The sequence below is a fragment of the Palaemon carinicauda genome, chromosome 31 (assembly GCF_036898095.1).
Source record: "Palaemon carinicauda isolate YSFRI2023 chromosome 31, ASM3689809v2, whole genome shotgun sequence".
Taxonomy (NCBI): domain Eukaryota; kingdom Metazoa; phylum Arthropoda; class Malacostraca; order Decapoda; family Palaemonidae; genus Palaemon; species Palaemon carinicauda.
The window spans coordinates 61,880,463-61,905,923 of NC_090755.1; the positions used below are offsets into that span (position 1 = coordinate 61,880,463).

General features: G+C 38.2%; 1 protein-coding gene across 8 annotated transcripts in view; it reads right to left on the reverse strand.

Moving 5' to 3' along the window:
- Positions 1-25,461, reverse strand: part of LOC137624434 (serine/arginine repetitive matrix protein 2-like) — a 111,253-nt gene that overhangs the window by 56,542 nt on the left and 29,250 nt on the right. For 5 of the 8 annotated variants that reach the window (XM_068355193.1, XM_068355190.1, XM_068355191.1 and 2 more), the window contains exons 3-5: positions 18,624-18,945; positions 15,352-15,487; positions 14,302-14,502 (exon numbers count right to left, since the gene is read on the reverse strand). In XM_068355193.1, the coding sequence (XP_068211294.1) occupies positions 14,302-14,502; positions 15,352-15,487; positions 18,624-18,945 (659 nt within the window). The remainder of the gene's footprint in view (positions 1-14,301; positions 14,503-15,351; positions 15,488-18,623; positions 18,946-25,461) is intronic. The other 3 variants (XM_068355192.1, XM_068355198.1, XM_068355197.1) reach the window with 3 other exon arrangements.

Below are 25,461 nucleotides of genomic sequence, written 5' to 3' on the forward strand. Positions count from 1 at the left end.
AAGGGCGTGAGGGTCTGTCTCAACCGCCGACATGAACGTTCGTCGGGTAATCCAGGGCAGGTGCGCATAATAGCAGAGGCCAACTTCACACACACAAAAATGTCAAAAAGAGAAAGCAAAATAAGCATTAATGGCTGCCAAGAGCACCGAGGATGACAGCAGACACGTCCGACTACCATCCGAGCCAAGAGCAAAGTGAGTTCAAGCACAGGTGTGTGAGGGGGGGGGTAGCAAGCTACCCTCCCCTACCCCCGCTAACTAGCGGTGTGTGTAGTAAACCCTCGTTAAATTTTAATGGCTCGTCATTTCAGCTACGCCGAAAGTAATACCCCTATTAAATAGCGTGGTTTGTATTTCAGTTACGGAACAATTCTAACATGTTGCCTAAATTGTTTTTCTTCAGTCTGCATGACTGTATCCCAAATTCTCTTATATCTCAACAATGGATTCCATCAAACCAACCTGTATGTGAGATACATTAATCCCTTGCCATATTGCAGTTCACTTATCGCTACCTTAGTACATCGTATGCAAAATCTATATCACAGACTCCTCTTTATATGGCGAGTTTCTAAGGCCAGATAATTTTATATTTTTCTCTTTTTAATTATCTTCTGTTAAAAATGTTATTTTCATTAGTAAAATAAATTTTTGAATATACTTACCCGATAATCATGTAGCTGTCAACTCCGTTGCCCGACAGAATTCTACGGGAGGGATACGCCAGCTATCACTATACTAGAAGGGGGTGTACTCACAAGCGCCACCTGTGGCCAGGTACTACAGTACTTGTTGTTGACGCCACCTCACTTTTTCCTCGGTCCACTGGTTCTCTATGGGGAGGAAGGGTGGGTCAATTAAATCATGATTATCGGGTAAGTATATTCAAAAATTTATTTTACTAATGAAAATAACATTTTTCAATATTAAACTTACCCGATAATCATGTAGCTGATTCACACCCAGGGGGGTGGGTGAAAAACCAGTGTACAAGACTAAAGGATAGCTAACTATCCCGTATTTCATATAATCAGTTATCCACAATAACAATGAAATAATAAGTACCTGGTAAGGAAGTCGACTTGAACCGTTACTCTGCCTTTAATAAGATCGTCTTCCTTACTGAGCGCAGCGTTCCTCTTGGAAGGTTGAATCAACTCAAAGGTGCTAAAGTATACAGGGCTGCAACCCATACTAAAGGACCTCGTCACAACCTTTAACCTCGGCGCTTCTCAAGAAAGAATTGACCACCCGCCAAATCAACAAGGATGTGGAAGGCTTCTTAGCCGACCGTACAACCCATAAAAAGTATTCAAGAGAAAGGTTAAAAGGTTATGGGATTATGGGAATGTAGTGGCTGAGCCCTCGCCTACTACTGCATTCGTTGCTACGAATGGTCCCAGGGTGTAGCAGTACTCGTAAAGAGACTGGACATCTTTGAGATAGAATGATGCGAACACTGACTTGCTTCTCCAATAGGTTGCATCCATAACACTCTGCAGAGAATGGCTCTGTTTGAAGGCCACTGAAGTAGCCACAGCTCCCACTTCATGTGTCCTTACCTTCAGCAAAGCAAGGTCTTCTTCCTTCAGATGAGAATGTGTTTCTCTAATCAGAAGCCTGAATAGTAAGAAACTGAGTTCTTAGAACTTGGAAAAGAAGGTTTCTTGATAGCACACTATAAGGCTTCTGATTGTCCTTGTAAAGGTTAAGACCTTATTAGATAGTACCTAAGAGCTCTAACTGGGCAAAGTACTCTCTCCAGTTCATTCCCCACCAAGTTGGACAGGCTTGGGATCTCGAACGACTTAGGCCAAGGACGTGAAGGAAGCTCGTTTAGCAAAAACCGAGCTGCAAGGAACATGTAGCCGTTTCAGATGTGAAAACAATGATCCTGCTGAAGGCGTGGATCTCACTTACTCTTTTAGCTGTTGTCAAGCACACGAGGAAAAGTGTTTTTAATGTGAGGTCCTAAAAAGAGGCTGATTGGAGAGGTTCAAATCTTGATGACATAAGGAACCTTAGGACCACGTCTAGATTCCAGCCTGGAGTGGACAACCGACGTTCCTTTGAGGTCTCAAAAGACCTAGGGAGGTCCTGTAGATCTTCGTTGGTGGAAAGATCCAAGCCTCTGTGGCGGAAAACCGCTGCCAACATACTTCTGTAACCCTTGATCGTAGGAGCTGAAAGGGATCTTACTTTCCTTAGATATAACAGGAAGTCAGCAATCTGGGTTACAGTGGTACTGGTTGAGGAAACTGCATTGGTCTTGTACCAGCTACGGAAGACTTCCCTTTGAGACATAGATTCTGAGAGTGGATGTTCTCCTTGCTTTGGCAATCGCTCTGGCTGCCTCCTTCGAAAAGCCCCTAGCTCTTGAGAGTCTTTCGAAAGTCTGCAGGCAGTCAGACAAAGAGCGTGGAGGTTCGGGTGTACCTTCTTTACGTGAGGTAGACGTAGCAGGTTCACTCCTAGAGGAAGAGTCCTGGGAATGTCGACCAGCCATTGCAGTACCTCTAAGAACCATTCTCTCGCGGGCCAGAGCGGAGCCAACCAACGTCAGCCGTGTCCCTTTGCGAGAGGAGAACTTCTGAAGTACCCTGTTGACAATTTTGAACGGCGGGAATGCATACAGGTCGAGATGGAACCAATCCAGCAGAAAAGCATCCACGTGAACTGCTGCTGGGTCTGGAATCGGAGAACAATACAATAGGAGTCTCTAGGTTATCGAGGTAGCGAACAGATCTATGGTTGGCTGACCCCACAGGGCCCAAAGTCTGCTGCAAACATTCTTGTGAAGGGTCCACTCTGTGGGGATGACCTGACCCTTCCGGCTGAGGTGATCTGCCATGACATTCATACCGCCCTGAATGAACCTCGTTACCAGCGTGAGCTTTCGATCTTTAGACCAGATGAGGAGGTCCCTTGCGATCTAGAACAACTTCACGAAAGAGTCCCTCCCTGCTTGAAGGTGTAAGCCAGGGCTGTGGTGTTGTCAGAGTCCACCTCCACCACTTTGTTAAGCTGGAGGGACTTGAAGTTTATCAAGGCCAGAAGAACCGCCAACAACTCCTGCAATTGATGTGAAGTGTCCTTTGCTCCTGATTCCATGTTCTCGATCATTCCTGTCCGTCCAAAGTCGCACCCCAGCCCGTGTCTGATGTGTCCGAGAGGAGACGGCGGTCGGGTTTCTGAACAGCCAAAGGTAGACTTCCTTGAGAAGAAAGCTGTTCTTACAACACGCGAGAGAAGACCTCCTCTCTTCGGAAACAGGAACTGAGACCGTCTCTAGCGTCAAGTCCTTTATCCAGTGAGCAGCTAGATGATACTGAAGGGGGGGAGGTGGATTCTCCCTAACACGATGAACAGGGCCAGCGATGAAAGTGTCCCTGTTAGACTCATCCACTACCTGACTGAGCATCGGTTCCTTCTCAGCATGCTCTGGATGCATTCTAGGGCTTGGAAGATCCTTGGGGCCGACGGAAAAGCCCGAAAAGCTCGACTCTGAAGATCCATACCCAGGGAGACAATGGTCTGGGATGGGATGAGCTGAGACTCCTCAAAATTGACCAGGAGGCCCAGTTCCTTGGTCAGATCCATAGTCCATCTGAGAATCTCCAGACAGCGACGACTTGTGGGAGCTCTTAAAAGCCAGTCGTCTGACGGAGCCGGACACAAGATCATGGTACTGCTGCACAGTCTGTGAACTGTCAACCATGGGGAAGCGAGGAAGTACAGTGACAACCCGAAGCTGTCTAGACTGTCTGGGTCGTACAGACAACTCCTTATCGGGTTGCTGAGGTTGCCGCACTGCGTCACAACAAGTCACTTCTGCTGGTTGTTGAACGTCTTCCCAGTGACACACTGACTCCGTAAACAAAAAATCCTTTAACAAGGACTAAGCTTGGACTGCATGTCTTGCAACACAGCTCAAGGTCTATGGGAGCAGGTGTGGTAACAGACGGGGTTAGTGACTGAAATGGAACCATTACCTTCCCTGGAAGCATGTTATGCTTAAATAAAAGTCCATAGGAGGCTACGCAGCTAAAGGCTCCTATCCAAATGACAGAGTCCTCAAGGGAATATCAGAAGGAGGGAGAAAAGCACTTTCTCATCTACAGGGACCATATCCGAGAAAAGTTAAGTTCTCTCAGTGAGGGTTTCAATGGTGCAAAAGCAGCAGACTAGAAGGCAACATTATGAAACTGCTTGACAGTCTAGTGAGTTGGCAACAACCAAAGATGAATGACTGAGAAGCATGCGGTAAGGTATGCAGAGCATGCTGTATGCAGAGCATGCTGTATGTAGAGCATGTTGTATGCAGAGCATGCTGTATGCAGAGCATGTTGTATGCAGAGCATGTTGTATGCAGAGCATGCTGTATGCAGAGCATGCTGTATGCAGAGCATGCTGTATGTAGAGCATGCTGTAAGGTAAGCAGAGCGTGTTGCATGGCGTTTAACATTTCTCAGAAATTCCATGACCAGTGCTAGAGTGCTTCATGCATGCTTGCATGGGGTTTTAATATCAACATAATATTTACCTTACATTCATAACTCATGATTCATTTTTGTTTTGAAGATATTTTGCCATATTTTGCGATATTGTTAAAAATATATTGCAAGGAATACATATATATTTTTATATAAGTAAGACAAATAACCTCCATTATCATAATGTTTGTGTAGGCATACATGTATATGATTACAAATGCAAGTATGAAAGTAATGAGGTGTTATTATTGTCATTTGTTATTTCTCAAGTTGAGGAGAAAGTGGCAGATGCATGCGTTGAGGTGGCTGACTCATAGCATGAGGTTGCTGCCTCAAGGGTTGCGCTTGCTGAGTGGTTGGCGGATGCGCAGTAGCAAGTTCCTGAGGAACGAGCAGTAATTGTCTCGCGAGTTGAGGTTCCTGAGGCGCAAGGCTAAGGTGTTGTGCTTGCCTTGAGGAGGGTTGAGCTCGCTGCAGCGAGAGCTGAGGAGACTGACTCATGGATGGGAGAGGTTGTTGTACCTCAACCGAGAGTTGCATCAATGGTGGAGCAGCAAGTGGAAGCGGAGGAAGAGAGGTATAAGCCTCCTGATCCCATTGCTGAGGTTGCCTTAAGGAAGGCGGAGGGAGCTGTACACCACTGGGAACAGTAAACTCAGAACGTGGCTCAACATCGTACGCCTGGCAGGCGGTACTGCGGTCAGGCGGAGCGAGCGCAGGCGGAGCGAGTGCAGGCGGAGGCGGAGGCGCAACCTTCTCAGCCCGACACTCACGCATCAAGACTGAAAGTTGTGACTGCATGGACTGCAGTAGAGTCAACTTGGGGTCGGCAGACACTAAGGTCTGCTGAGGTAAAGCCTTAACAGCAGAGATCTGTTGTGGCAGAACCTTACTCCTCTTAGGCGGAGTGCAGTCACCTGAGACTGAGGAGAGTCAGAGCTAACCCAATGACTGCATCCGGGTTGTTGAACTCTAACTTCGTACGTCTGGCATAGGTCTGGACTTTACGTTTAAGAGGTCTTGAGACCTGAGACCAGCGTTTTCTCCCCGAAAATTTCTTCTGCAGACGAGCAAAATAAGGGCTCAATCGTCTGCGGGTGGGAGTGACGGTCTCTTAAGACACGCCCGCAACCACCGAGGATACTTCTGTGCGCCGATCAAGGCCTGCCGAACCCTTTTGCCCTTCGACATTGCTTCTCCCCTGGGCTTGGGAGCTTGCAAGAGGTCCCGGACTGGGAGGACGACTGACACGCACAGAAGTACCCTCATGCACAACACTGACACACTTTGCGCTAATCACTTATCACTTTGATTTTCTGTTTGCACTTATTTCACTGAACTCGAAACTTTAAGTGGTTTGTACCTGAAACACGCAATTCTATCCTTTCTCAAAAGTTAGTAATTGCGAAAACAGAATTACAATGTAACAGAAAAATCTAATGAAAGATAAATAATTCAGTGGCTGGAAAGAGACTAAACACTAGATCAAATAAACTACGTTTAAAATCTCTCACCGCATAAAGCTTGAGAACAAGAAAAACTCTAGAAACGTTTACCTTCTTCCCCTAAAGAGACTAGGGAGAAGAGCAAAAACGATAACAACGTTACTCGCTTGAACGAAACGTTTATCCTCCTCTTTCTCCCTCCGTCTCTATCTCTCTCTCTCTCTCTCTCTCTCTCTCTCTCTCTCTCTCTCTCTCTCTCTCTCTCTCTCTCTTTTCTGAGAGAAGAGCCCAATCATATATATCGTTAAAACATATTACTGTTAAAGGAAAAAATTTCCCAAAATGAAAAGTTCCTTTGTAGAATTAAAACCATTAAGTTAAGAAAGAATGAACAAAACGCTAGACACGGTTACTCTTACTGCAACGTGACACCGTGAAAATTCTCTCTCTATCGTAACGATAGAGCGCAAGTTGAACGTTCTGAAACGTCAACAACTGCAGAGACAAAACAAAACGTTAGTTCAACTTTGAAAACAGTACGAGACTATCAAAGAAATTCTTTCAAAAACATTAAAATAGCATATGTTAACAGGTAAAACCGAAATGACGGGCTCAATGTTAATTAACTTCGGTACAAGAAAAGACCGCCTACCATTAGGAAAGGTCGAATATATAAAAATTAATTTTATAATAAAAGGAAGTTAATCGAAGAGGCCTATAAAAGGCGGAGAGATATAAAATAAATCTATAACTTTTGTTAAGCAAAATTAAGAAAGAGAGTCTATACTCTCTAAGACACCAACACTTCCGTCTAAGGGAAGGGTCGGCCATTAAAAGGTGAAAGAGAGTTCATACTCTCTTCGTCACCATAATAAAATTAATTCCAAAAGCTAACTAAGCTAATATAGAAGTTTCTAGTATAGCGAATAGCTGCAAATTTTAGAGAAATACTTCACCAAACCGTGAACAATACTCCAAAATCATAAGCGTATCCAAGAACGTCTTGCCGGAAGCACGACAGAGGAAAAAGTGAGGTGGCGTCAACAACAAGTACTGTAGTACCTGGCCACAGGTGGCGCTTGTGAGTACACCCCCTTCTAGTATAGTGATAGCTGGCGTATCCCTCCCGTAGAATTCTGTCGGGCAACGGAGTTGACAGCTACATGATTATCGGGTAAGTTTAATATTGAAAAATAGTAACTTTTGTGTTTATGAAAACTTAAATTTATAGATAATAAAAATATGATTTATAAAAATAATTTTAAAATATGTACCATAGATTTCTGTATCTACTTCGCAGTTTTTCAGCTATCATGGGGGACTTGGAATGTAAAACCCGCAATAACCAAGGGATTACTGTACCATCAAAACTGACCACTGGTTAGTTTCATATGCTCTGGACTTCTTTTTAACTTCATCCATGATTTTATTTGGCATATACTGTATATTAAAGAATAGGAAAACTGAGGCTAATATTTAGTTTATGCAACTATTACCTCATTCCTATCCATGGAAGCACATTCCCAAAATTTTGCCCTTGCTTGCCTTTCTTGAAGTATCTCTAAGTAATCTCCTTTCATGAAATAAGTAAAGGAGAATCATCAATGCTCTCTGACTCATATAGAATCCCTTAAACAGGTTTGAATATCAGAATCACCTAGGATCTGTCTCCATTTATCATCATCTTTCAAAGGTTTCATAGATTGCCTTTGTAAAATATTCAAAAGTTTGTTTGATTATGAAACAGGTGCATCAATATCTGATGAAGTAGAAGCGCCAATATTAACGCCTAACAAACAAGTATAATGTAGCGTAGAGACCTCTCTAAACTAAAGAAGCATTGTCAAAATGCAAACAAATTGAATTCTGAACACTTATGCCATTTGGTATATCATGAAATACCATGATGAAAATGTGATGAAATTTGCAAAGGTAGCAAACCAGGAGCTATGCTAATGCTATTGGGCACACAATGAGCAACAATAATGCTATCTTCAATGAAGCCTCAATTGCCATTGCCTATATTACACCTAACATCCTAGCCCTCAGACTTCAAGGATGCTCTAGCCACCAAAGAAATTTTGTCAAAAGAAAGGCCAAAATCACTTATTCTTACTAAGGGTATAGTATACTAATTCAGTAGAGTACTGGCCAGCCTGCAACACCCAAAGAAACGTAATGCTAGGCTGGCTCTTATAACTTCTTTCCTATGGTTTTTCATTAGCATTTTTGTTATATATCTTCTTTGTTATAAAGTATTGGAAGAGGAAATGGTAGGGTGGCAAAAAGAAAAATTTCTATGAATCCAATTCTTAAAGTTGTCAAGTCATACACCTGACACTTCTTTACTGAATAGTTTGTAATTTAAAGGGAAGAATCATGAAAATAATTTAGTATCGAGAAGTGACAGCAGCAAGATAGAAAAGATGTGAAATGGGCAAAGTACATAAAAGAATAATATGGAGAAAGAGTAAGAAATAATGGAATTTAAGTAGAATGAAAATTATCTAAGAAGAAAATTGACATTAACAAGAGGGACCATTTTATAAAATGAAATTTGAAGAGTTAAGAGGGTCATTGGGATAGTCCTAAGAAATACAAGTTTACTGTATTGATAAAAAATATAGTTAGAGTAGTAGGTTGGCCAAGGCACCGGTCACCCATTGAGATACTACCACTAGAGTGTTATGGGTCCTTTGGCTGGCCAGATAGTACTACCTTAGATGCCCCTCTGGTTTCAGCTCATTTTTCCTTTGCCTACACATACACAAAACAGTCTGGCCTATTCTTTACACATTCTCCTCTTTCCTCATAAACCTGACAATACTAAAATAACCAAAAAATTCTTCACCCAAGGGGTTAACTACAGTACTGTATTTGCATAATGACTATTTTCTTCTTGGTAAGGGTAAAGGAGAAATTTTTAGCTATTGGTAACCAGTTCTTCTAGAAGGGCACTCCAAAATCAAACCACTGTTCTCCAAGTCTTGGGTAGTACAATAGTATCTGAACCACGGTCTTCCATTGTCTTGGGATAAAATTCTCTTGCTTAACGGTACATTCAGGCACTCTATTCCGTTTCATTCACTAGGCTATTTTCCCCCATTGGAGCTCTTGGGCTTATAAGCATCCTGCTTTTCCAACTAAGATTGTAGCTTAGCTATTAAACAATAATAATAACTATAGTATTTGAAAGCTTAATAAAGGAAGAGATAGGATCATTGTACAGTTAAGTACTAACAGAATAGAAAAAGACAATGCTACATATTTGAGAAACTTGAATGAGGTAATCACAGTAAAGTTCTACAAGGAAAAGATTATGCCCCTTATGAGAAACTTGAGAACACATTTGATTAACAAAGCAAGCAGTCACACATAGGCAATATAAAATTGGAGGTACGGAAAAGACACTCAGGCATCAGCCTCAAGTTCTTTGCTACTTATCATGGTGGGCCTTAATGAAAATGTTACAGAATAATGAAGAAAGGAAGTCACTAGGGAGTTGAAGTATGCAGCTAAATCAGTCCTTGGCTACAACATATCTCCCATAAATTATCAGGAAAATTGTGTTTTAACTTCTGACGTTTGCATTGTAAATATGATCCGGCAGACTAGTTTTCGTGAGTGTGGTTGACGAATGTCTTTTCATGATGAAATAAAATGGCATAACGCAGCTTGTGAGCGAGGAACAGAGCATCGCTTAGTTCCCAGTGATACAATGTCATGAATTGTTGTGATCTCTGTGCTTTATGCAGTAAATATTTCCATGAATCTTTTTGCCTTACATTATGACCCAAGTGTAAGGTAGATAAAGATGACATTGCTTCAACGAAAAGGAAATACATTCTACCATGGAAATGATGTTAAATTCTATGAAAGCAGTGGAAAAGAAAGAAACACTGACGGACATTGACTGCGTACACTAACAAAGCCGTTTGACTGTCCCAATTATTATAAAGGAGAAAGATCATATCTTTGAGCGGGTGAAAGGATCTGCTCCTATGAAATCAATAGTGATTACTAAGATAATGATCTCATTATTGAGATGAAGACGTAACTCTTTGGCTACAAGATCACAGTCAACGATGTATCCAAGTGAACAATATTTTAAGCCAACCTCGGGAGTAAAAAACAAATATTTTTCATTTTAAAGGGACAATTCACCATTTTTTTTTAATATTTTTTCAGAAATAGTTTGACACCATTTTCAAAGAAGGCTGCTTCAGAACTTCTCACCTATTGGAAAACCAACAAAGAAGCAAATAATTGACAGCAACACCAAAACAATAAAGCTGCTTCTTCAAGTACAAACCCTCAGAATGACAGTCTTAACACGTCCATTCCCTCAAAAGAATGTCCATTTTGGTATTCCCGTAACAATTATAAAGTTTTCCTCATATGCCCGACAGTCACATGCATCTAAAGGAGAGTTGCCAATCTTCAAGAAATTATGAAAAAGTTGTCACAGATGACTTGAGTGTATACTGTAACCCCATACATATATATTTGATAATTATGTCACTTTGCTTACTATCGTGAACATAGTCATTTCGCGTTTTTTTTATAAGTGTTTTGCATTTTTTTATTCCAATATACATGATAAAAGTAATAAATACACCAAGTACAGTAATCTGTCGGCTATCGCAGAGATTCGTTCCATGCACACCCCAATAGCTGAAAATCCACAAACTAGATACTGAAATTTACAGTATTTTCTTTGAATTATCTTTTGAATTTTTCATATTTTTTCATTTTCATAAATTTAACATTTAACAAACCCTAACAGTCTTATAAATCCATTACATACTCCTAACACTTTTTAAGCCAAAACCTACGTTTACTGAAAGACACGTTTTTAAATATAGATAAATCTAAAAACTTAAATCTGAACATTCATTAACATATGTCCATACATATACCAAGGCACTTCCCCCAATTTTGGGGGTTAGCCGACATCAAACAAATGAAAAAGAGGGAACAGCTGTATTTAAAATAATAGGATTTCAATAACACTGATATTTCTCTTCAATGAATCCAATAATAATGATTGTACAGTAATATTCACACATTAGTATCGTACTTTATTATGGAATAAAACACAGAGAATACGTCTTCCATTGTTTAAATTTGTAAGCCCTTTGAAACTAGCACCTACACTTCCCAAATCAGCTGATTAAGGCAAACTGTTAAATTATCTTATTTCTTGCTTAAAAAAAAAAAAAAAAAAAAAGTTACAAAATGTCGTAATAACGGATTTCCATCGGAAATTAAGAACTTGTAATCTAGTGCAATTAGCAGTCAAGAGAAAAGTCAAACGGAGAAAAGTGGGTTGAAAATCAATACTGTATTAGGCTAAAAAGAATTAAGGTGACTAGGAAAGGAAACCCATGGTCAGGAAAGTGGTCATTAGAAGTAAAGAGGTTGAATAGCACTGTAGAAGAATGCAATGGAGGCGAAGTAGAAGGCTAAAAAGTGGTTGAAGCTAGGACCAAAGGTACGCTATCAACCCTTCAGTAATATGTACAGCACCACTAACCCTCAATGAGGTCATACACTACTCTTATTATTCTGTTACTGTGGATATTGTTAATTTTATCATTTTTCTTTTTTAGTTGGTAATATTTCTTTTTCTGTAGCAGGATGATTCTAAATGAGGTCCTAAGGACTGCAGCAATCAGATTTTCCAACCAATAACAATATTAAGTAGATGAGACCAGGCCTTCATCCTCATCTTAGTGCTGTAAAAACTTCCAGCAAATCAAACCCTATGGAAAATACTCAAGTTATCCCAGACCCGACATAAGCTAACAAACTATAAGGATAAGCAGCAAAATAAGTACCAACTATTAGCTAACACAAAATTAAAGCTTACTAAAACCGCTTAATATATAGTGCAAACACATTAAGGATTTCTCATTGGAGGGAATACAATAACAATTGGTAATAAAATTAGATGGTATTCTTCAGGAAGTATTCACAAAAAACAGCAAATACTGAACAACAACACAGTAATTACTAGTGGGAGAACTTCCTACCCGAGGAAACTTAGACGAAAAATCATAAATGAATCCTTAATAAACTTGAGGAGCATTCGGAAAAGAGCATGCCTTTGCTACGCCAAGCAGTCTTATTTTGCTCTTTACTCCACTGCATACTTGTAATTACATGTACTTTCTTCAAAATTTCATTGAAACTAGTACAGTAGATTTTGTGCAATTTTGTTCACAAACAGAAATAACTAACAAAATATTTGCCATTTACTTAACATTGGGATAATTTTCAAAATACTGCTGCATACTTGTACTTTGATGTACTTCATCCAAATGTTACAGATTCATCCTTGGGTCATATCTAACATGACTACCAAGTTTGGTCAAAATTGGCACAGTAGTTTTTTGTGTAAAGTTGCTCACAAACTAACAAATAAATAAAATAAGAAACAGACAACAGGGATGAATACATAACCTTTGCAAAATCTTTGATTTTGGCAAAGGCAATTAAGTTATTGAGTGATGAAGAAAATTATGTAAATACCACCAGAACTAGGAAAATTTTTTAAGGAAAGTCAGTAATCATGAGAAGTGAACAGGTTCATAAATGTTATCTTTGTAGTTATGAATGCTGTTAAAATTGTTCCGATAAAAAACTGCATATTGAGTAATAAAATGAAAAAAATTAATCAGTATCAATGACTGACTGGCCCTTACGCAGAGTTACCTGTCAGCTATTTTTTTTAACTACTATTTCTTTCATGGAAACTGGGTTATCTGGACCATTTTTTTTAGGGGGGCTAAATAATGAGTAATGGGTTTGTTATGGGACAAATTATGTTTCTATTGCTAAAGTAATGCATAAAACAAAACAAAAATATCAAACATATCATTATGTTACCTACCAGGTAGGTACTGTACAGTATATTAAAACTAGATAATTCCTGACTGCTATAAACAAACATGTCTCCTCCCCTCTCATATTTTGGCAGAATATGCACAGAAGACTATCAAACCACAATAATTGAAACTGAAAATACTTACCATAGCCTACACAAAAATATCAACACCCACAAATTTATCAAAAAATCAATATCACAAGAGCACAGCTAACTTATGTTCAAGGTATACAATGCCAAGCAACAACTATCTAACTGCACATTGCAAGAGCGTTTGAAGGAAGGTTGCACACCTCAGACAAGGCTCAACTTTCTACCTCTCATAAAGGTTCCTTCGCCCAAAGATGCCTTACAATCACTTCCAAACTTTAATAACTTTTCGCCAATCCTGTAGCACATCATGGTAGAATTTCGGTGGAAAAAAACCTCCTTTCTTTTTTGCAATCCTTCTAATAACCACAGAAACAAGCAGAACCAAAATCAGTCTAAATTCCTCTTTGACCTTTTACATCTGAGAATTACCTTGACCTCACTACACAATTAAGAATTTTGAAAGTTATAATTTTGACATCTTTGACCTTGGTCTCAGAGTATGATCTGAAAGTTGACCTCACTATAAACAAGAACTTCAATAGTAGAGTTAAAATCCCAAATATGGCCAAGATTAAATTACATCCTTAACCTAGATCTGTATGCAAAATCTCTCATTGGTGGATGATCCAAGCAACCTAAAGTTTCTAGTTTGCATAATTCAAAACTTAGGGTCAAAGTTAAAATCCTATTTGACCTTTTTAAACTCCTAGACATGTAATGTGTTGTACTTTTCTCTACCAAAATGTAATCGGTTCTTGATTAGACACAAGGTACACACTTGATAAATGTTCATAAAAATCTAAAGGTAGAATTCTGAGTAATCCTGTTTGATAACATATAAATAAGCCAATAACACTATCTCCTTGTCAGAGAGGTAGGACTACTAGCTGTGCGCAATGGCAATGATTGCATAAAAGCACAACTGAAAGTTCTACTAGGTGAAATTTAACTCTAAGCAAAATATGCTTATAGCTAAAAGAAAATATGAGTGACTAAAATTGCATTGACATAAGCACGAGAGTCGACAGAACTGTACTCTGTCAGATTAAAACACCATTTTCAAAGAAAACTTCAGAACTTGATCTATCAGAAAACCAACTAAGAGGCAAAAATTGACGGCAACAACAAATCAATAAAGCTGCTTCTTCAAGAACAAACCCTCAGAATGACAGTCTTCACACGACCATTCCCTCAAAAGAAAAATGCCTCCAGACTTTTGAAGCATCTCCTAAGATGACCACAAATAATCTACAAGACAGATCCCATGTTCCTCAAAGAAGGAAGCATGAAGAAAACCAGTACAGTATGGGGTAGAAGACTATGCCTACTGTCTGCAAAATGGCCATATCCCAATAGCCTCCATAAGTGATTATCATCCTACCTCCGCCGTGGGTCACGTGGGGATCTGGGGCGGGAGGGGGAGGCTCCAACCTTGCGAGGAACAATGCCCGAAGGGTCTCTGGGGTCACGTGGATGTGACGAAGCCCTTTCTCCTCCTCCCTTTTCCTCACCACTTCCCTCCCCAATGTCACTATAGCCTAGCTCATCTCTGTAAAGCTCCTTGAAGCCACTGTGTGCCCACCTGTGGAATATACAAAAAAAACATAAACATTACTCGTATGAAACTATGCTATCTTATTTAATTACAATTTAAAGACTTGCAGAAATGAAAAAATCATTATTTTGTCACATACAATACAAAGATTTACAGGAAAGAAATATAAATTATTTTCTAACCAAGTCTTAAGTCAAAATTATAATACCATGAATGGGGTTCCTACTCTTTATAATATCATTTATACAAGTTGCCACTATCTAAGTGTACTTTAAACCATTAAAAGATAGTTCACCAACACTCATATCTAATTAGGTGTTATCACCTAATACAAAATATAAACAAAGGTAAAAATTCAATGTTTTATCAATAAGGAACCTTGATATGGTATCCTACTTCAGAAAAATGTTAAAAATTCATGCAAATATGAAATGACGTTCTTCCTCATTGATTTCTATTAACATTAATCAATTACTATATACAGATACAATATAACTGTTAAAGTTACAGTCGTTCCTTAACAATTACGGGTTCAAGACTTGCAAATCTGACTAATCACTGGATTACAAGTAGTAATTTTGGGTATTTGCAGGTTTTAGCTAGCAATCACGGACTTGGTCGGTGTATTTCCTGCAAAATACCAAGAAGTAAAGTTTCTTTACTAAGCTATTTTCTACCTTTTCAACAGTTTTTGTGCCAATTAAAATGTTTCTACTTGTATAAAAAGATTTTTCTTTATTCATAAAAGAATATAAAAGTTAGGAATGTTATCAAAGCGTGGTACATTTCACCAGATTTTTTACATTTAAGGGTATCTACACTCTGAAACCCCGTAAAGTCAAGGAACGACTGTATTTACTCCTCTTTACTTCTTACCTGTTTGGTTGTGCTGCCTCAGCATCCAGCAACTTCTTCGTCCAAAAAGTATCCTTCGTGCGAGTTGTGGCCTCTCGCCTAGCTCGCACTACAGCCTGCTCAATGGGACCCCTCTCTCCTGCAGCACCAACACCATCTTAAAACATTTAATGTGTAAAATCGCATTTCATAGAAAATATGAAAAACATGAAACAAATTGCATACATTATACATATACATAGAAATCAACTTAAATCAACCACCTACAAAATTTTAAACAAATTTTTTTCCCCATAAAGCCCATCAATCATATTTTCCCACATTACAGGCCATAAAGAGCCACAGACTCACAGCATAAGACCAACAGAAATCCACCCCCAACAGTTTGTATAGACATGACATGCGATTACCAAGGTTAGGAGGTAGACGCTGCAAATATGTAAAGTGCTTTGTACTATAACTTTAATCATGAAAAAGCCATTTATCATATTTTGAATCACTATTCAAAAAAAATGTGAGACATTTTCATTGACTGTCCAAGAAAGTTTGAAAAGGCTCAATGGACCCAGGAGGGTTTTTGAAAAGGCTCAATGGACCCAGGAGGGTTTTTGAAAAGGCTCAATAGACCCAGGAGGGTTTTTGAAAAGGCTCAATGGACCCAGGAGGATTTTTGAAAAGGCTCAATGGACCCAGGAGGATTTTTGAAAAGGCTCAATGGACCCAGGAGGATTTTTGAAAAGGCTCAATGGACCCAGGAGGATTTTTGAAAAGGCTCAACGGACCCAGGAGGGTTTTTGACAACTATATGTTAGAAAACAAGGCTCTCAGTCTTAAAAATGTTTACTCATGAATTTTATGTAAAGAAAAGTGCCTGAGCTTTGTCTTTTATTAAAGTAAATGAGTAAAAACACACCAACTAAAATTTTGGATGTTTAAAGGGCACTCAATGGTAGAGGCAAAGGAGAGGGACAATACCCTGGAGACTGAGCAGCCCCAAAGCTTCTCTGGAGACTGATCAGCCCCAAAGCTTCTCTGGAGACTGATCAGCCCCAAAGCTTGTCTCCATCAAACAAAGACCGGGGAGGGCTAAGTAATAGCTACTGATGACTCAGCAGGTAGACCTACAAGCTCCCCATCACCCACTCCCTACTTCACAAGGAGAGTGAGGTTACTGACAATACTAGAAATTATCAAGCTTGACCGGGTCCTGAACTCCTGTCCAACAAATTACCTGGCAAGGACATTTCCAATAGGTCATCACAGGAAAATTCTAAATTCCTGCATCCCCAAAAATGTTAATGGGGTATAACATTGTTGATGAAAAGCTTCACAAGTGTAGCACAGTCGTAAACATTCTTGGAACCATTTAACAAATGACATCAACAATAACTTCTTGGCCTCCTCCTGCTTAAAGCCAAATTTCTGTGACTGAGGAGACTACTAATTAACTCCTTGCAAGGGAAACCCATGAAACACTCATAGCCCCAGCATGTGAAAAACACAGAGTTACCGAATTTTGTACAAACATGATCTACGCTATTCTTCCATGTTCCATGAAATTCCAAACACATGCACGCACACCATCCAAACAATGTTAAGAGAAGTGCAATGCCTGCCACCCAAAAGAAAAAACTAACAGCATTAGCTTTCCTGTTAATCACCTAATTCCAAGATCACTCCTATATAAAAACAAATCTTATACATATGATCTGAATACATATACATGGCTGGTATAATTATATATTTCTATCTAAATTTAAAAAAGAAAACTAAGTAAAAAAATAAACCATTAATGCTACATACACAACAAAAACCTGCCAAAAAATTACAGGTAGATAAAAAATAGGTCAGCACAATTGATGTAAAATAAAACATGCTAACGTATATTGATATGTTTCTTTTCACTCAATAGCTTTTAAAAATATTCTTCCTACCCTCTTTTAATACAATAAACACTTTAATTTCAAAAATTTAAGAGTACCTGTTGGCTATATTTGTAGCACTGCAGGCAAGGAGTGCTCTAAAGTACAAACCAGGATTTCAGACAGGCTTAGGTTTCAAAATAGAAGGAATTATACCAAATTGAGAGATCAAAACTTGTGAAGCAGCATTAGACCTGATGATGAGCTGAGCTCCATCAATACATCTAGCATATGGTACATACAAATACAATAGCTGGGCAAAATATTGTGCGAAGCTATTCTAGGGTTCAAAACTGTCCGAAAGAGCACAGGCACTATCAGACTGTATGAACTAAGTAAAATTCTCCTTAAACACTGCAGGTTGATATTTCAGAACATGAACCTCATTATAAACATTGGACAGTTCACTAATTTCTACATCGCAAGCCAATTCCACTGGCCTAGCTTTCTCTGAACTCTCCCCTTAATCTTAAGTAGTATTTTCTTTTACATTTGAACTCTCCCATTAATTTTAAGTAGTATTTTCTTTTACATTTGAACTCTCCCATTAATTTTAAGTAGTATTTTCTTTTACATTTGAACTCTCCCATTAATTTTAAGTAGTATTTTCTTTTACATTTGAACTCTCCCCTTAATTTTAAGTAGTATTTTCTTTTACATTTGAAGTCCCTATTACAAACCTGTTTAGATACTAGCTTGACACAGTCTTCCATACAGTCATTTAGTAACCAAGCAAGCTCTGAACATTATATTTGGTACGCATTTCTGCTCAACATATAACAGAAAAGGAATGAAGATCTTTTTCCACGAACAACCATATCACAAAACAATTGATTTTAAAAATAGCAAGACATAACCATATACACTTGAAGTCTTGAACTAACATAAAAAAAAAAATTCTTAAAAATTTGTAATTGTTGGAAGAGAAGCATACGAGCTGCCGACATCAACGACGGGACAAAAGTACAGAAGCGTCTCAACAACTGGTCATTTTACCACTGAACTTCTTTTATGAACTTAAGAGAGTGAGTCTGGGAATCATGACAGACCCGATGTGGCACAATATGATTGATGGAGTTTATATGAGCTAGGGAAAATTACTAATAATCAATCGCAGATTTCCAAAAACTGTATCAAGAAAAGTGTTATCAAAAATTCATGAATGTCCAACAGTATCGAGAGATTGTATCTCGAAAGCAAAGCTTTGTCTAAGCTACACAAAATTATCTAAAATATTACTAGACAGTTATTTTCAAAATACCCAGGAATTCTATCTTAGCATTGTTTTTCATATTATTTGCAGAATTTGTGGTTGAATAATAGAAGTAAACCAAATCCTACAAGAAAATCAAAGTTTAGTAAAAAACTAACCATCTTTAAGGTCTCCAAGAAGCCTACCAGTCCGTGGAGGCCGGTAGTCATCCATTCTCATTCGCATGGATGCAATAGGCTGACGATTACCACCTGACATAGGTGGTACTCTATCAGGACCACCTAATCCACCGGCTCCTCCTCCACCTCTCCGAGCCTTTCTTCGGCGATTACGCTTCCCTTTACGTCTTCCTCCACCACCCCCACCACCAGCCCCTCCCTGTCCTCCCCCTCCAGCCATTCCATTATTGCCACCAAAGCCTAGTCTTGGAGGTGGACTACGTGGCCCTCGACGAGAGGGCCCCTGATCGCCACCACGTCTCTGTTGGGAGTAATATAAACTAAAATACATACAAGCATAAAATGGTCCAACTGGATCTAAATCAAAATTAATTATTATAAAATCATTCTAATAAAGAAAGGAAAAAAACCTTTACCAGGCTGTATGTTATAGTAGAATTAAAGGATTTTTATTAATAGCAGTAATTCCCCTGATAACATTATAACATTCTAGAAATAAGTCTCCTGCACAGATATGTAACCAACTAAAACCATAACATTTCTTTAGTTCTTTCTAATCACAAGTCTAAGTACAGCACAGTAACCAAATTTTAAAACGAAAATTATAATTTCAATACTTATTCAATATTCATTGTTACATGCTTTGAAAAGGCAACTTTGGTTGATCAACTTGAAAAGCTAAAGGATTAGGAGTGAAATTCTATAGCTAGCACTTCAAAAATGTAGCTACTTCTGTACTGCTCTTCGCCAATAGCTACACCAGCCATGTCAGTTGTAAAACCATTTTGCTTTCCCCTACGGCAGAAGAGTAGGATTGAATGAATACAGGGAAAGTCTACAGGTAATCATTATTTAAAAAATTCAGTTTATTACAATGAATCTTAAATCATTCAGGTGCTGATTTCCATATATAGAAAGGTGGGCTAGTGGTAATCAGTTAAGGTTAGTTATATAGAACCACTTACATAAGTGGCAAAAAACAAAATATTCATAAGGTGACAAACATTGCAGTAGTTTATCATCCTGAAAATTTGTTTTGTAGTCAACCTGAGGTTGATAATGTGGTGACCCTGTAACATCCTTCCAACTTAAAACTTGAGAAGTTTGAAATAGAGACTCTAGCACCCAAGTTTTAGAATTTACCAGTACATCAGGTTAGATGAATTGCATAAAAAATTAAGGGCTAATCAATTGAGTCAAGGTATTCACTAACCACTATTGAATTACCATAACTCTCCCCATTAATCAACCTATTAAAACTGTGAAAAAGAGATTACTCCTTGTTTGAAATATACCCGGCCAAAATGAGGGGACCAAAAAGAAGCATACAATTTGTACATAACATGAGCTCCCCTTAAATATAAAGAAGCATAGGCAAAGTTACACCTCCACAGAGCTGCAATCATCACTTTCTCCAAGGTAAGAATTTTCATGAGATTAGGAGAAGCTACTCCTCAAATGTCATGATCTTCAATTTTAAATAAAGGAAACGGCAACTCCTATGTGTAACGTGTGCATCTAAGAATAAACTCTTCATAAAAAAAGGACATGGCATTCTTTGAAAAGATGAGAATCATCTTTCTCCGAGATTATTGGTAGTTTTATGCAAGGGAGCTGACCTCTAAGTACTTCTTAGAAGGATCCGACTCAATCTGCATCACAACCTACAACAGAGGACAAAAATATGCCCAAATTCCAGATAGATTAGCATTTAATATACAGGAGGATCTGATAACATCTATTATTAAAGGATTCTTATAAAGATCTAAATCTGTATACTGTATTAAATGTACAGAAATCACGTAAAACAAGATCAGGTACGCTATCAATTTCAGAAAATCCTACCAGTTATTCAGGAAGGCCTTTTCCCGTAGATATTCCTCCTACAACTAAAAAAAAGAAACTTCCTATAAGGCAATGTATCCTCTATTCTTCAAAATGGAATGATAAGGAAAAACCGAAAAGACAAGTCTCGCTATATGTGCGAGACGTGTCATGATAGTTTTTGTCTGAGCCCATTTCAAAACCTATCACACAGGAATATGTGAAATACAATGATTTATGTGAAATGAAAAAAAATGTGTTTATCCAAATGAAGTGAAAAAATTTTCTTTATCAAAATGAAGAAGAAAAATTATTTTCATCAAAATATTATACATTTTTTTTTTTATTGAAATGGCGTAAAAACAGTTAGCAAGCATCAATGTGTTTTTTTATTGAATGACCATTTTCAAAATTATTAAACTAAGCATACTAGATATCTTGTGATAGACCAAAAATATGCGTAATTTGTACGAGATAACTCATTAATAACCACAAAAAGGGTCAGAAACTGTTTCTAAAAATCACTTGTACATAAAATAAAAATATTTTTTTTTTAAATGAACCAGTATAATATCTAAACAACCTATATTTTTAATTAATGATACAATTATATAATTGGAATCTTTTAGAAAAAAAACTGTCAAAAAATATGTCTTTTAAAGGGTTAACATCTACTTAAGGATTTTTATCTTTTAAAAATTTAAAAGATTCCATGTTGCTTGGCCCACCACTGGATTCAGCACCCAGATGAAACTGGGGTCAACCCAACCATTGTGCATTCAAGTAAACGTTAAAAGTTGGATAGTAAGATGAAAGGAAGAAGAAACAGATGAATGGTAGAAGGCTATGAAGGAAGTGCGAATAGGGGACAAAGACTGATGAAAAGACCCTACGTGATACCTATAATGCACATTGTGATGTTCACTAACTGTACTAACCCCACCCACTATGCCTACTGTTGGAGCCAACAGGCTAGTAATAGCACCTTGATTCATCCCTAAACCATAAGCAAAAAGATGTTCTATATAATCATAACATTCTGTCTAGAGGATATTCAGAGTAAGAACTATCTTCCAACTCATCATAATGAGTCTACATAGGAACTGTCTCTAAGGTGGCAAGCTCCTTCCAGTTTAGTGAAGGGGCATAAAACACATCGGTGCGATGGAATCAAACGTAATCATGAGCAACGCTTAATTCAGAAGAGCGAGTGGCGTTAGGTAGATCACGACCGAAGAAGCGCAAAAGTAGAAAACTTGATAAAAATCAAAATACCATGACCATAACAAGCAATAATAGAGTAAAATCCTTCAAAATTGTTACAACCATGAAGAGCATGTTAACTTGCGAGTCTACAAACCATAAATAATTTACAACAAACATGGTGACCACAGCTAGCAACACAAAGTGGTAGCTTTTTCAAGGATGCAAATCTCTAACCCTTCTCATATTTTCAAGTTGCATTTTCAAAGCACAGAGCACAATGTATATTGGGTAAGATCAACTCATAAGTATTTTAAATGTCTATAAATCTTGAAATACAATACAGTACATGTATTCTTATGTTGCTCTACTTTCTTTTTAGGCATAAGTTTCAATCCCCATAAATACAAGAACATTTATATTTCTCTTGGTCTAGCACAGAACAAAGATTGAGAATGTATATCAAGTATATAAAAATGTAAATAGATAAATTTTTATCATCTTAGCTTTTACCAACAATTTATTGATATTTTTCAAAGTAAGTGGAGTAGAAGGTAATAATAGCTTTGTGAGAAAAGATGATAGAGTATATTGTATGTATGTATGTACGTACATTCATATGTATGTATGCATGTATGTACATACGTACATACGTAGAGTACATACATACATACATACATACATATATATATATATATATATATATATATATATATATATATATATATATATATATATATATTTATATATATATATAATTTATATAATATACAGTATAGATATATTAGGGTTATTAATAAAAAAATGTAAACTACTTATCAAGAGAATAAAATTATGACTGTTCCCTAAGAATTTACAAAGTAAAGATTGAGAGAATCAAAATTTTAATCATTTATACAAACATTCTCGTATTTACAAAAACCTGTACCTAAAGCATTGCAAAATTACTATACTGTACCATGTAATGGACTAAAGGAAGATATAAAGTTACACTTACGTAGGGATAAGAAAAACTACATGAATAAGGATGAAAAATATACCCCCAACCATGTTCTTAATTTACAATAGCAGAAACACAAAAACAAATGTAGTTATCAATAAGCCAAGGTAAAAGGACATAAATACCATAGCATTCTGCCCATATGGGCATAAGAAATGTAGTGAAATGTTAAAGGAAAAACTTGAAAATAGCTCTACTTTACATAATCATTAAAACAACTTATCCTGTTACAATAATGTATTTTTGGGTTCAGCCATGTCGTCATGATGGAAGGTTCCTTTAGGCAGCTTTCTAAGGGATATTCAGCTACAGTGATAGTCCCAGAGAATTGACCATAGGTCTCCAGAATTCTAACTCCTGGCGTGAGTATCCTTTAAGAAAATTCTAAAGGATATCACACAATATCGGGACGTATTTCTTGATACGACACATGGCAATCTTCACCCCGAATAGAGTTTTCACTCTGAGGGGGAAGAGAGGCGAAAATGAAGGGGAGCCGTCATCAAGGTTACCCGGTGGATCCCCTTCCCGTACTACTACAGCGCCACGCATGGCGACCCATTCCTTTGTTAGTAGCGAATTAAGCACGGTGTATCTCCTGCTTGCTCTCGAACTTGAACAATGAAGATTTCTCCCTAAAGAATCTAACTCAGTGATATTTTGGTTCGCTATAGCCTCAGGGGCTAGAGTTAGTGAAATAGTAGCCCTATCAAGAGACAAGGGCCATATTCAGTTCACAGAAGTGGGAGAACTGAATCTTTTTCCCGATCCTACCTTTCTCGCCAAAAACAAGCTACCCACCAAAAGGTGGGGTCCTTGGAGAATCTGTCTTTTGAAGGAAGATGTCTCTCTATGTCCAGTAGAGTGTCTAAAGGTCTATCTTCGAAGAACTTCAGACTTCAAGGGAGGACAGCTCTTCATAGGCAAAACCTCAGGATCAAACTTATCCCTGAAACAACTGAGGGCGAAGCTCACCTACTTTATTCACAAAGCAGATCCTGACAGTACACCCGCAGGTCTTGATCCGAGAAAAATTGCTTCCTCCCTGAACTTTTTTCAGTATATGGACTTTGATAGACACTGCTCATACACAGGTTGGAAATCCACTAGAGTCTTCTATAAACATTATCCGAAGCAAGTGCACGAGCTGAAACACTTTGTGGTGGAGGCAGGTAGTGTTATAAAACCTGTCGTCTAGCGCTGCGATGAGCAGTGAACTGTTTGGGACTTTACAGTTTTAGGTGAAAAGGTGTTAACACCCTTCACTGTAATACCTTTTATTAAGGGTCACCCTGGTGCCCCATGGGACTGTTCTTTATAGGTGTAGAATCAAACCAATAACACCAGTGCCGTGTGTACACTCGTATGCAGTGTTTAAACTCATCCAACATTTATAGTGAAATTATCTAAATAATTTTACAATGATTTCGAGTGGCAATGTTTTAATAATATATTTCTTCCCTTACAGGTGATAAATATATATGTACCTTTAGAATGTTGGTGGTAAAGGATATGATTCTATCTTAATACATTCGTTGTCTTTACAAATAAATATATAAAATGTATTTGCATCTTATTCGCCCCATAAGTAGCTGAATAAAACTAGCCAGAGTTTATTAATCATTTTTCCTAAAAATAATGTAAACACTTGAATGTGCTTATACATGTGAACATAATTATGGTAAGTTAATTACATTTGTTCTGACGTATACAAACCTTTTCGCTTCTATGGTCAGAGTTGACAGTTTCCCTGCAGGGGGCAGGAAGCCCTAAGCTCGTTCCAAGCTTAGCGGATATGACGAATAACGGTAGCGTCATCTAGTTATGTGGTCTGGGTGACCATATAGAAGCTGACTCAAAGGTTAAGGCACTTCTACAAGCCCACAGATATAGTACTTTCAAGTAATTCCCTGGTAAGCTTCCATCAGGACGACATGGCTGAGCCCAAAAAACGGATTTTGAAGCAAAGTGAAAAATCTATTTTTGAGTGAGATAGCCATGTTGTCCTGATGGAGCCCTCCTTTTCTAAGAAAAAGAGTATACATATGTAACAATCCCCACCCGAAACTATTCTATCTGTAGCCATCCATGCATAATTGCAACAAGGAATGGGTCGCCATGCGTGGCGCTGTAGTAGTCCGGGAAGGGGATCCACTGGGTAACCTTGATGATGGCTCCCCTTCATTTTCACCACTCTTCCCCCTCAGAGTGAAAACTCTCTTCGGGGTGAAGCTTGACATGTGTCCTATCAAGAAATACGTCCCTTGATGTTATGCGATTTCCTTAAGAATTTTCTTAAAGGATACTAGCGCCAGGAGTTAGAATTCTGGAGACCTATGGTCAATTCTCTGGGAGTATCACTGTAGCTAAACATCCCTTAGAAAGCTGCCTAAAGGAACCTTCCATCAGGACGACATGGCTATCTCACCCTAAAATGTTATTTTCCTTAGTAAAATAAATTTTTGAATATACTTACCCGATGATCATGTAGCTGTCAACTCTGTTGCCCGACAGAAATCTAAGGTCGGGATACGCCAGCGATCGCTATACAGGTGGGGGTGTACACAACAGCGCCATCTGTGAGCAGGTACTCAAGTACTTCTTGTCAACAAGAACTCAATTTTCTCCTCGGTCCACTGGTTCTCTATGGGGAGGAAGGGAGGGTCCTTAAATTCATGATCATCGGGTAAGTATATTCAAAAATTTATTTTACTAAGGAAAATAACATTTTTCAATATTAATCTTACCCGATGATCATGTAGCTGATTCACACCCAGGGTGGTGGGTGGA